We start from the raw sequence: 12,914 nt of genomic DNA, 5'->3' as shown, positions 1-12,914 counted from the left end.
CATTTGTGTGGTGGCTCACTGCCTTATAGAATCACATTGTAATACAGGCTGTTACTATTCAGATTTTAATATTACAGATTAAATCTTCTCCAAAGAATAACAAAACATATACTGAAACCTGGATGGATCCCAAGATTCCTGTCAACCTTCTCTTCAGAGAAGCATTGGTTTGCTTATTTTATTTCTAACACATGTCATGTTCATTTAGACTCCAGGAAGACCACAGAGACCTGAGTAACTGGCTAACTAATCAAGAAGAGAAATGGAAAGAAATGGAGCAATCAGGAGAGAAAACGGAATTGTTTTGCCAAGCTCTAGCTAGAAAGAGGTATAACTGATCTTACATAAAATATATTTCCTGGGGATATGGTTTCTTACATGGTGTTGTGGCTCCTATAAACTTTCAGTAACATTTGGAATTTACAGAGAACAATTTGAAACTGTGGCCCAGCTGAGCAACTCTCTGAAGGAATGTGGGCTTACTGAAGAAGAAGAAATAATACTGGAATCAACACATTTGATTGATAGATACCAGGCATTATTGAGACAAATCGAGGAAGAGGATAAGCTACCTCCTGCCGAGGACCAGAGCTTTAATGATCTTGCACAAGATGTAATTCATTGGATAACAGGGATTAAAGAGTCCCTTATGGTTTTGAATTCATCTGAAGGCCAAATGCCACTTGAGGAAACAATCCAAAAAATAAAGGTATACCCGTGGAAACTAAATTTCAGGGGGCAGAGTGAACTCTGATTTTGAAAAGATTTAGAGGCAAATGGCCAAGATTTGTTTCTTTTCTCTTTTCTTTTTTAAATATATTTCACTGGGTTTTTACAGAGAGGAAGGGAGAGGGAAAGAGAGCTAGAAACATCGGTGAAAAAGAAACACCAATCAGCTGCCTCCTGCACACCCCCTATTGGGAATGTGCCCAAAACCAGGGTACATGCCCTTGACTGGAATCGAACCCGGAACTCTTGAGCCCGCAGGCCGATGCTCCACCCACTGAGCCAAACCTGCCAGGGCCAAGATTTGTGTCTTAATGGAAGGGAGAATTGCTGTGGAGGTTGAAGACAGTCAGGTGACGGACCTTACAACAGAGAAGGGCTGTGGTGGGCCGGAAATTATTTTAATGCAGAGGGAAGAGAGAAAGTGAGTTTCTCTTTGGGAGGACAGTGCCCAAGTATTGTCCATCTTCACTGTGCAGAGGAGTTGACATGGAGACAGTGGCTGGAGCTGTGGCAGGTGGGAGTTTGCCGGCTATAAAAGGACACGTCAGTACAGCAGGGGTGCCAGCAGTATCCAGGACAGGGCTGGAGAGGAACTCCTTCAGAGTAGATGTGTATAGGTCTTAAAGGTTATTAGATCCTGAGCGGGTTGTGGAGGGCAAGAAATCTCACTCTCCCTTCAGCTCACTTTTTATTTAAAAAAAAAAATACTTTGTTTATTTCAGAGAGGAAGGGAGAGGGCAAAAGAGATAGAAACATCAGTGATAAGAGAGGATCATTGATCGGCTGCCTCCTGCACGCCTCCCTCCTGGGGACTGAGCTTGAAACCTGCGCATGTGCCCTGACTGGGAATTGAAGTTGAACCGTGGCCTCCTGGTTCATAGGTTGATGCTCAACCATTGAGCCACGCCTGCTGGGCCAGTTCCCTTTTTATCTAAGGGAGACTCAGTAAATATTGCTAGTTTAAAATGCAGGAGACAGAAGCATGTGTGCTTAAAAGAAACTCTGGAGAATTGAAATCATGTTAAGCAGAGCAAGGTTAGAGGAAGGAGTGGTTAACAATAGCTATAAGGGTTGGCGAGACTTAATGAAGTAATTGGAATCTTTTGGGATTATATCTAAAAAGTTTTCCAGAGAACATGAATCTGGAGTAGTTTCAAGGGAAGAACTCCATAGCTCCGAGCAAAGTAGGGAAAGAGAAGAGCAGGGAATGGGAATGAGTTATGCAATGGAGAGACAGGAGGGACACTGCATTGTCCTGTGGGAAGCCATGTCTCATCCAGGGTGTATAAAAATGTCTCATTCAGCCGAAACCAGTTTGGCTCAGTGGATAGAGCGTCGGTCTGCGGACTGAAAGGTCCCAGGTTCGATTCCGGTCAAGGGCATATACATTGGTTGCGGGCACATCCCCAGTAGGGAGTGTGTAGGAGCAGCTGATCGATGTTTCTCTCTCATCGATGTTTCTAACTCTCTATCCCTCTCCCTTCCTCTCTGTAAAAAAAAATAAATAAACAAAATATCTATATTTTTAAAAATGTCTCATGCAGGTGTTACCTACCTCTCCACCTATAAGTAATGGAGCAAACAGGAAGGTGGATTTTCAGGGTTTGGATTTTTGTTTTGTCTTTTTGCATATAACTTATTTAAAGGCAATTGAAAATCAAGAGGAAGTTGGGAATGCAATCAGATCAACCTGACAGATGTCTATGGAGAGCTCGTCCTTTTTTACGTGAAGGAGTTCTTTGTCTTCTGGGCATATATAGAAACGAAAGGCTAATTTTGAAATCTAACCTGCAGTTAGAATATAATTTCAATGTAATTTTTATAAAGAAAAAGATATCCTCTATACTGTCCTTAAGTAATACGAATGGGAATATAAAGTCTTTTTAATTTAATTCAGGAAATCATTTTGCTGAAGCCTGAAGGGGACGCCAAAATACAGAGGGTCAGGAGTCAGGCCGCCAACAGCCAGGCTCCGCTGGATGCAGAGACGGTGGCCGATATCGACAGCCAATGGGTCAGCACCCTCCAGCTAGCCAACACGTATCTAAGGTAAAGGACAGGCCTTCACCCCTCCCGTGGTGTTTGGTTGCACAGCGAAGCCATAACAAGTATGTTTTGTCTGCTTCCTGGATTTGGATGTGGTATGTGTTGGAGAGAGAGTCAGTAGGTCAGGGACAACCACAATGTGAGAGGCGGAAACGAAGAGCAGTGGTTCTGTGGATCAGACAGGAAGCACACTGTCACAGCGCTGCGGCAGTGTTTGCTTCAGCTGCTGGGGTTCTTGGCAACAAATGATCATTACCTGTCATTATACTTTTAAATCCACTTCTGCCCTGAAATTCCCTCCCGCCAGACAACCTCAGTGTCTGCATGGTATTACGGTAGAAAAATCAATGCTTTTAAACATGTCTTCTGAGAGATTCTTACATGTGCAGATATTGGTAAAGGTCTGAAGTCTTTGGAAATTCTAGTAATTCTGGTGGAAACTCTTAATTCAGATCACATCTTAAATGATAATGTTTGATGGAAATGTGAATTTTGTATTTTTCAAAGAGACAATCAGATCAAAGCTAAATTCAGTATATAGAAAGAATAAACTAGTTGTTGGCCAATATACTGGATGCTTATTTGTTTTACCGATATGAGAAAGAAAACCATAGGGTAATAGAGTTATATTTCAACATAATAAAAAGAAATAGTTTGAAATCTAAATTATGAAGTGTTTGTTCTCAAGTTATGTAACAAAAAACAGTTTTTCATTAATACTGCAAGTAATTCCTGAGCTAACTTTAGTGCTATTTACATAGTTACACTGACAAAAAAAAGTCTGTAGGAATAATGCATGTTAGTGTTATTTTAATGTTTTCATTATAATGTGTATTGCATTATATTGTAATATGCAAAATGCCGTTGCATTTGCTAAGTGTCATTTCCTTTGTAAAACACTTTTAAAACTGTAGCCATCAAGAAAAGCTTCTGCTGGAAGGAGAGAAGTATTTGGAAAGCAAGGAGGACCTGAGGTTAGTGCTCACAGAACTGAAGAAGAAACAGGAGGTGGGCTTCGCTCTGCAGCATGGTTTGCAGGAGAAGAGAGCTCAGCTAAAAAATTACAAGAAATTCCTCCAGAAAGCACAAGATTTGACATCCTTGCTGAAGGAGCTGAAATCTCAAGGAAACTACCTCTTAGAATGCACTAAAAATCCCAACTTCAGTGAAGAGTCTTGGCTGGAAATAAAGCATCTACACGAAAGTCTTCTTCAACAACTACAGGTGAAGCGGGGGAAATGAAATTTTAAAGGACTGTTGTAATTATGTAAGATTTGTATACAGAACCTTGTTTTTGTTGTTGTTGTTCTTTTGGTAAGCCAAAAACTTTAAAAAAAATACATTTTAGGGAAAGAGAGAGAGAGAGAGAGAGAGACTCTGAGAGAGAGAGAGACTCTGAGAGAGAGAGAGAGGGGAACATGGATTTGCTGTTCCATTTATTTGTGCATGCATTGGTTGACCAGAGATCAAACCTGAGAGAGAGAGAGAGAGAGAGAGAGAGAGAGAGAGAGAGAGAGAGAGAGAGACTCTGAGAGAGAGAGAGAGGGGAACATGGATTTGCTGTTCCATTTATTTGTGCATGCATTGGTTGACCAGAGATCAAACCTGCAACCTTGGCATATCAGAATGATGTTTTAAGCAACTGAGCCACCTGGCCAGGCCTCCGAAAGTTTTTGAAATTTAATTTGTCACTTTTAGGTAAAAATGTTAATTCCTCAAGGAAGAAGGAATCAAACCAGTCAGTTTTGCTAGAAGAATCCATCATGTGTTTATTGATGATGACGTTATTTCTCTCATTGAAATTCTCCTCTTCAGGAATAGGAAGAGTTAAGATTTTTTAGGCATCACTATGTAGGTAGTTGTGTCAGTTATTTACATGTCATCCATCCATCCATCCATCCATCCATCATTTATCATAATAGCTTGTGTTTATTATTCTATATAAACCATCTTATCAGTGTCCTTCCCTCGTGTTTTTCTTTTTCTACATGATCTGCAGTTAAGAGGTAAAATGTCAGCTTGCCATGAGGGAGTGTATTCTCTTAAGAGAATCCTATAAATAAAAGCCTAATATGCAAATTGATCAAATGCTGGAACCACCAGGTCGCTATGATGTGCACTGACCACCAGGGGGTAGATGCTCTATGCAGGAGCTGCCCACAGGCCCCAGGCCAGCCAAGGCGGGTGCCAGCAGGAGCTCCCTCCCCCCGCCTCCCATCATACTGCTGGTTGTCCTGCAGACGGAGGTGACCAGCAGTGGTAGTAGGTGAGGTGAGGGGGGGGGGAGGAGAGAAATGGGCAGGGCTGGCAAGTAGGTGGTGCCAAGCCGGCTAAGGCGGGTGCCAGCTAGGCCCCCTGATTGCCCTGCCTGTCACCCCACAGATCAGCTCTGATTGCTGGCCAGATCTAGGGACCCTACCCATGCACAATTTCATGCACCGGGCCTCTAGTGCTTTATAATTCTTTGCACATTGAAAACCAGCTTCCATGTAGGAATTACCTGGCAAAGAAATCCTGTTTATACAACTAGAGGTGTTGTGCAGGGGTTGAAGATATATCTGCTTGACTGTAAGTGGCTTAGCTTAATGGTTGCTACTTTTCTGATTAGTTGTGGTCACTTTATTTTCTTATTCCAGGAGGAGAACCTGGAGGTGGTTTTGCACTTGAGTTAGGATTACTTTTTTCTAACAGTTCTGGAGTTTGAATCTTATAAAGGGAACCAAGGGTTAGGATGATCTCAGATAGTCTCATTTGCAAGTGTGGGTGCTTGGTTTTGGTAAGAAGGATAATTAAGGGAGCTGCTTTATTATGGATGTTTGTGATTTGATGATATAATTTGTAGGCATTTCATTTTGTGAACCTCTTGACAAATTAGTTGTCTTCAGGAATAAAATGAAGGCAAAGAAGCATGGGGGGAAAAAGTGATTTCAAAAAGGGTCACTTTGGGGGAAGAAGGGAGGTTTTACAGTGAAATTTCTCAAACACTAAACTCTAAAAGAACTCTGGGCAATTATGGCCATATTCCTGTTTCAAGTTGAAACCTTATAAAACAAGTATTTGTGAGCAATTTTTTTTTTATCTGAGTGAGAACTCAGAGAGAAATAACTCATAAATTGTCAATGGTTTTGTTTTTAGGATTCCGTGCAAAAATTGGAAGGTCACGTTCAGGAACACCACACATATCAGGTTTGCATAACAGACCTGAATACCGAATTGGACAACATGTCCAAAGAATGTGTTAGCTTTTCTGACAAGCCTGTGGAGCCAAGAGAAGCTGAGGAAAAACTGCGGGAACTGCAGGTATTAAACAATGTCCAGACATGATAGATACTTAAAAAACTCAATTTGAATGACAACTTTACTAATCAATGTCTTTGGTTTGAAATTCAAGGGCTATTCAGATGACTATGAAGTATAGTTCTGACCAGCCATTATTCCCAGCCAATGGGAATGTTCTTATGTGGTAAATAAATCCACTTACAATCTGTGTTACTAACGGTCCCTGCTCGGGACCCTCGGGGATGATTCCACCCATGACCAGTCTGTAGCTTATGGAGAATTTTATGTCTGGGCTATCGCTACACTTTGCCACTCCCCTGTCGCCCCCATTCTTGCTGCTTTACAACAGGTCCTCATCTCACAGGTCTCTTCCTTAGACGTCTGAATGGGCTCCCTGCCCGCATGGTACCCTCTCGAAGCTACCTTCTCCAATCTCTCTAAAATGCAAATCTGGAACTCCTCCTTAGAATGTTAGAATGTCTCAGTGGCCTGTACATATTTGTTAACATAGATCTTTTCGCATTCTATTACAATTGTCTATTTACATCTGTGTCTCTCTGACGGGACTATAGGAACATGAAGGGACTGGATTTTACTCATCCATGTAACTTCAGAACCTACCATATACTTGTTGTTAGTTGAATGAATGAACGTTTTTTTGGTTATCTATTAAGTAGTGACTAATAAATCCTACGTTGTTCACCTAGGAACTTATGCCTTATTCTGTTTCAGTGGAACATCACTACCAGATATAGAACCTCAAATGACTTTTGAGTCCAGTGTTCTCAAACTAGCCCCCTTCACTCATGCATACATTTACTAAATGTTGATTGAGCTCCTGCTATGTCTAAGATGTTGTACTAGGAAGGTTGATTTAATAAGCTTTGCTCTGAATGTTAAATATTAATACTCGATTCACGTGGGGACCTTCTAAATAATTTTTTCAATGTTTTGCAAATAGTAGATAGTTATTATTTAGTGTTTTGATCATGTCAAAGGGCTGTATCTTGAACTAAGTATATGCTCAACAAATATGTATTGACTGCCTCTGATATTCTAGGGACTGTGTTGCGAAAATTTGTTATGTCTTACTCAATTTTAGTTACATATAAAATGTGTTAGGGAATTTGATCTAGGATGCTACCTTGGTTTAAACTGTACCCAAAGTTTCTTCTTTGTGACATGAGTTGGGTTTTTTATACTTCCCACTAGTGAAACAGAATACGCTGTGATTTACAAAAGTCAATGAACTCTTGTGACAATTGAGCAGACACTTCTTGTGACAGTCTCTTCTCCACTCACAGGAACTAGAGAATAGACTCCATTTACAAGATGGCCCATTAGAGAAGATTTTAGGCTTAGCAAAATCCATCGAGCAAAATACATCTTCAGCGGGACAGAAGATTATTAAAGAGGACATAAAATCACTTAAGTGTAAACAAAAAGATTTGGAACGCAGGCTTGAGTCTACTAAGCAGGAGATGGAAAATTATCTCAACAGCGTCCTCAAATCAAAATGCTCCGCGGGAAAGAAAGAGAAGTTTCCTCTGCCAGGCAGAGAGAAGCAGGTCACGTCTGACGCGCACGAGTCCACTCAGGGCTCAGCTGCAGTGGAAAAGTTGGAGGAAGACTTGGAAACAAACAAGGTAAGTGCTTGTGATTGCATCTCCGCGCCATCGCGTCCGAGGATGAAGAGGTGTGGGATTTGGAAAGAGGGTCGTGCATCAAGCCTTCTGATTTCATAATTAAGCCCTCCTCCGCGTGCTGCCCACTCGTAACGAGAGCCCTTGGGAAGCTGTCCAAGGTTTCGGTGGCGAAATAGGACTGTTGCAGTCCGTTAAAATGTTAGTCATCAATTTAGGTTTATTATTCTCTCTGGTGTGTAATCAGATATGGTTCCTTGGGGTCAAGAGCACAAAGGCAAATTAGAAAAGGCAAATGAAAAGAAAATGTGCTTTACCCGTTTTCTTAGGGGGGAAAAAGAGTCCTATTTTTTTCCTTTTTTGGTTGATTTTCTAGTGAAATCAGAGACTGTTTGAAAAGCTGGATCCCTTTCTTTTTCTTCTTACATTAACCCTTTCCTGCAAATGCGTTTTTAAATGTTGTCAGATCATTCGGTGTGAGCGTGAACGTGAGTGTGGCAACATCCAGGCTCCTAATTTTCCCCGGGGAGAAGAAAGAAGAATGCTGTTTTGTTTTCGTTCTAAAAAAATACAACAAATGGGTACATTTTCCTGTGGCTCTTAAAGTGCTTTCACATCAGTTAAAAGATTAAAATGGGAAAGGCCCAAACAGCCGCCTAGGAACCTGTGTGAAAGGGTCTCCCCGGGAGGCGGATGTCGCGGTCCGGGTCCAGGGGGACACGCAGAGGTTAGCGTTCAGGTGAGAGCGCTCAGCACCAGGACTGAAGAGAACGCGCACTCCTGTGGCCTCCCTAGGACAGAGGTGCCTGGCGGGTTAGAGGAACCGAGAGGGTTTTTTTAAGAAATGTCCACAGCAAGGTTAAATGGCAACAGAACGTCTCTTTGGCCACCGGAAGACTTTCAAATGCCAGTGTTAGTGCTAAGGAAGTATGTCTTCAAGGATTCAGGGCCCTGTAGGTGAGACTCTTGATGTTGTATCTGTAAAAGGAACTCTTAGCAGAATTTAAACAGCAGTAATTAAGTTTAAAAAAAAAAGGAAAAATACTGAGGACTTTCTATCCAAGTACATGATGTTGCTAACGGGAGTTGTTTAATAACCTTAAAATTAGCTTCTCAGGCCCATTTGGGCTCTGCACTCCAAAAATTCAATAGGATATACTGAAACCTAAAGAAAGGTCATAATCCAACAATGATTTTTATTTTTTTAAATATATTTTTATTTAAACCTCCTCTGTTCTCTTTAAACGCAACCAAACCCCATTCCCAGCATTCCTGGCAGATGCCTGGTCAATGACAGATAGAGTGACAGATCCTCAGTTTCTTCCCACTCTTCTTTACAGCCCACAGATTGTTAATCTTGACAGTCAAAGACTGACTGACATTATCTTTTTATTTTTCATTAACATGACTCCATCTATACATCCTTTAAGTTAACATTGAACAGTCAGTGAGGTTCTGTGGCGAGCCAAAATAGACATGTTCTTTATTCTCAGAGGGCTTCTGGTCTAGAGGAGGAGACATACATTAGTCAACTAATTAACTAATGAGAGGCTAATTACAGGAACTGAAGAAGGAGCACGGTTCCATGACCGTCTCTAGTAAACGAGTCAAACCTGAACTGCTGCTAGAGAGAGTTTTCTCTAAGGAAACAGCGTTTGAACTGAGACCCGAGTTAACCGAGCTCAGGGCTGGGCGTGGGCCATTCTTGATAGAAAAGGTAGAATTTGCTCTTGTTGTGGGAGAGAGCATGAGCAGCCAGAAACGGAAGGAAGGCCACTGCATGGAAGGTGGAGGGCTGCTGGAGGCCTGAGAGTAGGCAAGGCTGGCTGAGTCCTGAGTGCCTGACAGGGCACATGGACATTTTAGACATTGTGATTATGCTGAGATAAAGAGGCAGCCTCTCAGACTGTGGTGATCGGCCTTTCGGTGTTGTCTCTAATGGTGATGATGTATGCTTGTGCTTAGAATTGGTTTTCGCTGCTTTCTGTTGAAATGCTGTAAAGAATGAAGAAAAACATCCTGGAGAGCTTGTATGACACTGTCCCACTGTTGGCTGGCAGGCTACAAGTGATAGCTTTGGGCTTATCACTGTCACAGAGTTAGTATAGCCGTGGGACCACTGCTCCGAATGGGAAAAGGGAGAGTGAAGCTGCTTGGACTTAGCTCTTTTGGAAGCTGATACGTTTGCTAAGCCAGAGACAGTGCTCAATTGTTTAAAACTCAGTATTTTACCTATTAAAGTAAAAACGTTTCCTTTGTGACTTAATGGATATAAAGATGAAATGTCATGGTCCTGTCCTTAAGGAGAGTTGATGATATTCGTCTCACCTCCTTTTCTTTCCCAGACAAGCCAAACTCTAAGGAAAGCTAGGTGGATGCAAAATTTAAACATAGTTGGCTATATAACTCAACCAGTCTTTTGCTAGAATGGTAATTTTCCACTCTACGTTTATTATTAACTTTGAAAATTCCGTTTACGATCAGAGGATCAATATGTACATTTATTGCATAATTTAAAAGTTAGATTTTATCTTAAGTGTATGCTAATCGTAGTTCTATTTAAAGAAGAAACATTCCAGGAGCATTGGGAAGGGAAAGAATCAGCGGCCCAGGACTCAGAGTTCATGAGGGCTCATGAGCGGCCACTCTCGGGGGTGGATCCTCCACTGGGCACCTTTTGAGAACTATTCCCCCTGGGAGAAAGGTGGACTAGAAAATCTCTAACCAGAGATTAGAGAAAGGTGGGCGAGAGAAAGGGCTAGGACTGGCTTATTCTGGCTGCAGATGGGAGGAAAGGGTCTCTCATGAGAAATCCAAACTAAATGCTTATCTCAAATGGGTTTAGAATCCAAATCTATGATACTTGCATTGTGGAGCAGTTCAAGTCAAGAAATAAAATGAAAATTAGTCAGTCTGTCTGTTTATCTATCTATCTATCTGTCTGCAGTAGGCCCTCGGGTTATGTCAGAGACCCATTCCTACAGTGCGATGTAACATGATCTTTGCCATAAGTCAGAACCCACCTACATAAGCGCCTAAGTCATTCACATGGAGCACACACACAGCAGTAATGAAGTGAAACAGTAAAAAAACTTAAAAGAAAGATAACAATTCCTGACCTTGTGGTGAATAAATAATAAAAAACATAAAGCACATATGTACATACATTGAAATGATGGAACTTTTCTTTCTTTTTTTTAATAAATGGGAGATGGTGAAGTAACCAAGAAACGACATATTAATACATGAGTCTGATGTAACCTGAGGACTGCGTGTATCTATCTATCTTCCTATCTATCTATGTATCTGTGTATCTAACTATCTCCATTCCTCTACAGGGTACTTGGAAGAAGCAAACACAAATCCACACTAAGGGGTCACTTTTACCAATCAGGCCAAAGGGATTCCCACAGTAGAGTAAAAAAAAAAATTCTGATAAATATTCATTAGTATCAGTCAATCAATTCATAACACAAATTGCTACTACAGAGAAGAGTCCGCATCACTTCAAAGGAGAGGAAATAAAACCTTAAGAAAGTGAGATAATGTAGCAGTCTAGAAGATATTATGCAATAATATGTCTTGAAAGATAAATGATATAAAAGAAGGATTTGAAATCATAAGGAAAGAATAAAATACTTTGAGAAAAAAAGGAAGATTTGAAAAAGAACCATATGAAATTTCAATAAATTTTAAAAAGCCATTGAAATTCATATTATTATGGCCAGGTTAACAGCAAACTTGACATAACTTGAAGCTAGAATATGTGATGGAGAAATTACCCATAGTCTAACATGGAGTTTAAAGAGATGGAGAATAGGAAAGAGATTTTAAGAGACCCAGAGTCTGTACTGAGATGGTCTAACACAATTCTGATATGAGTTGTAGGAGGAGAGAATGGAGCCAGAGCAAGGCTGGGAAATTTTCCAGAATCAAGGGGAAATATGAATCCTCAGATTCAGGAATTAGAGACTTGAACAGGCTAAATAAAAATAAATTATTGTAGCTAAATAGTAAACCACCAAACCTTAAAAGTAGCATCTCAGAGGCAACCAGGTGGTGGGAGAACCCAGTTATGTTGACAATAGATTTCTCAACACTGAAAGCCAGAAGACAATGTAATAGCATTTTTGTGTGGCTGGAAGAAAAATAGTTATCAGTTGACACTTTGACATCCAGCTCAGCCCTCATTGTAGAGTGAGTAAAATACTTACATTTTCACATAAATACTATCGCATAAATACTGACTGATGAATAAATCACGTTCATGTAAACAGCAGAATAGTACATAAGGCTAAAATGATTGTACTAGGTTTATATATGTCAATTTAGATAAACCTCAAAACATATTTCTGAGTGGGAAATTAAACACCATAAAATGGTCCATACATGATTCCACTTTTATAAGAATTAAAAATACATAAAACAATATTGTATAAATACTAATATATGTATTGAAAGTATAAAAACTTAGGCTAAGCGAAATAAGCTAATCAGAGAGAGATAAATATCACATGATCTTATGTATATGTAGAAGCTAAGGAACAAAATAAAAATAAAATAGAACCAGGGGCATAGAAATATGGAACAGATGGACACATCTCAGAGGGAGAGAGGAGAAGGGAGTGGGAAGAGATTAACCCAAGAATTTGTATGCATACCCATGGACAGACAGTAGTGTGGAGAGAGGCAAGGTGTGGGGGTGGTGATGATGGGGGGGGCGGGGAGGGACATCTATAATACTCTCAACAATAAAGATTTTTTTAAAAATGTGTGGACTTTAGTAGTTCTGGGGGAGAAGAGATGAACCAAGAATGGAGATTGGGCTTGAAGTCTTATTTTTAACACGGGAAATTATATCACATATTTGTGTTGTGGGTAATGCATACCTGTTACATTTAGTTCTTTTAAGTATGTTTGAAATAGCTTATAACTCACAGTGAAATATTTCAAGTAAGCCCGCAAAATCAAAGGAGAACCTCGCCGAGGGTGATGAGCCAAGGTAACTGGTAGGAAAGAACCTTTCCAGGAGCCAATCACGACCTTGACTTCGTGTTCCAGCCTCTCTGGCGCAGCAAAGGAATGTTACCTTTTACGTTTGAAATGATCCTTTAAGGGACTCTGTTGGTTTCCAAGTGGAAACAAGGCTTTGGGGCTTGGTAAACAAATTCTTGTTTTGGAGTAACGTCGGGTTTTTCAGAATGCTCTCTCTGACCA

The 12,914-nt window shown here is 40.6% G+C and overlaps 1 protein-coding gene across 4 annotated transcripts in view; it reads left to right on the top strand.

Moving 5' to 3' along the window:
- Positions 1-12,914, top strand: part of SYNE2 (spectrin repeat containing nuclear envelope protein 2) — a 299,775-nt gene that overhangs the window by 138,189 nt on the left and 148,672 nt on the right. For all 4 annotated transcript variants that reach the window (XM_084866238.1, XM_084866237.1, XM_084866235.1 and 1 more), the window contains 6 exons: positions 209-328; positions 427-709; positions 2,627-2,778; positions 3,690-3,999; positions 5,911-6,075; positions 7,359-7,700. In XM_084866238.1, coding sequence (XP_084722364.1) covers positions 209-328; positions 427-709; positions 2,627-2,778; positions 3,690-3,999; positions 5,911-6,075; positions 7,359-7,700 — 1,372 coding nt within the window. The remainder of the gene's footprint in view (positions 1-208; positions 329-426; positions 710-2,626; positions 2,779-3,689; positions 4,000-5,910; positions 6,076-7,358; positions 7,701-12,914) is intronic.

This window comes from Pipistrellus hanaki (assembly GCF_964339955.1).
Source record: "Pipistrellus hanaki genome assembly, chromosome: 1".
NCBI lineage: Eukaryota > Metazoa > Chordata > Mammalia > Chiroptera > Vespertilionidae > Pipistrellus > Pipistrellus hanaki.
This window is presented reverse-complemented; position numbering and strand designations above follow the sequence as displayed.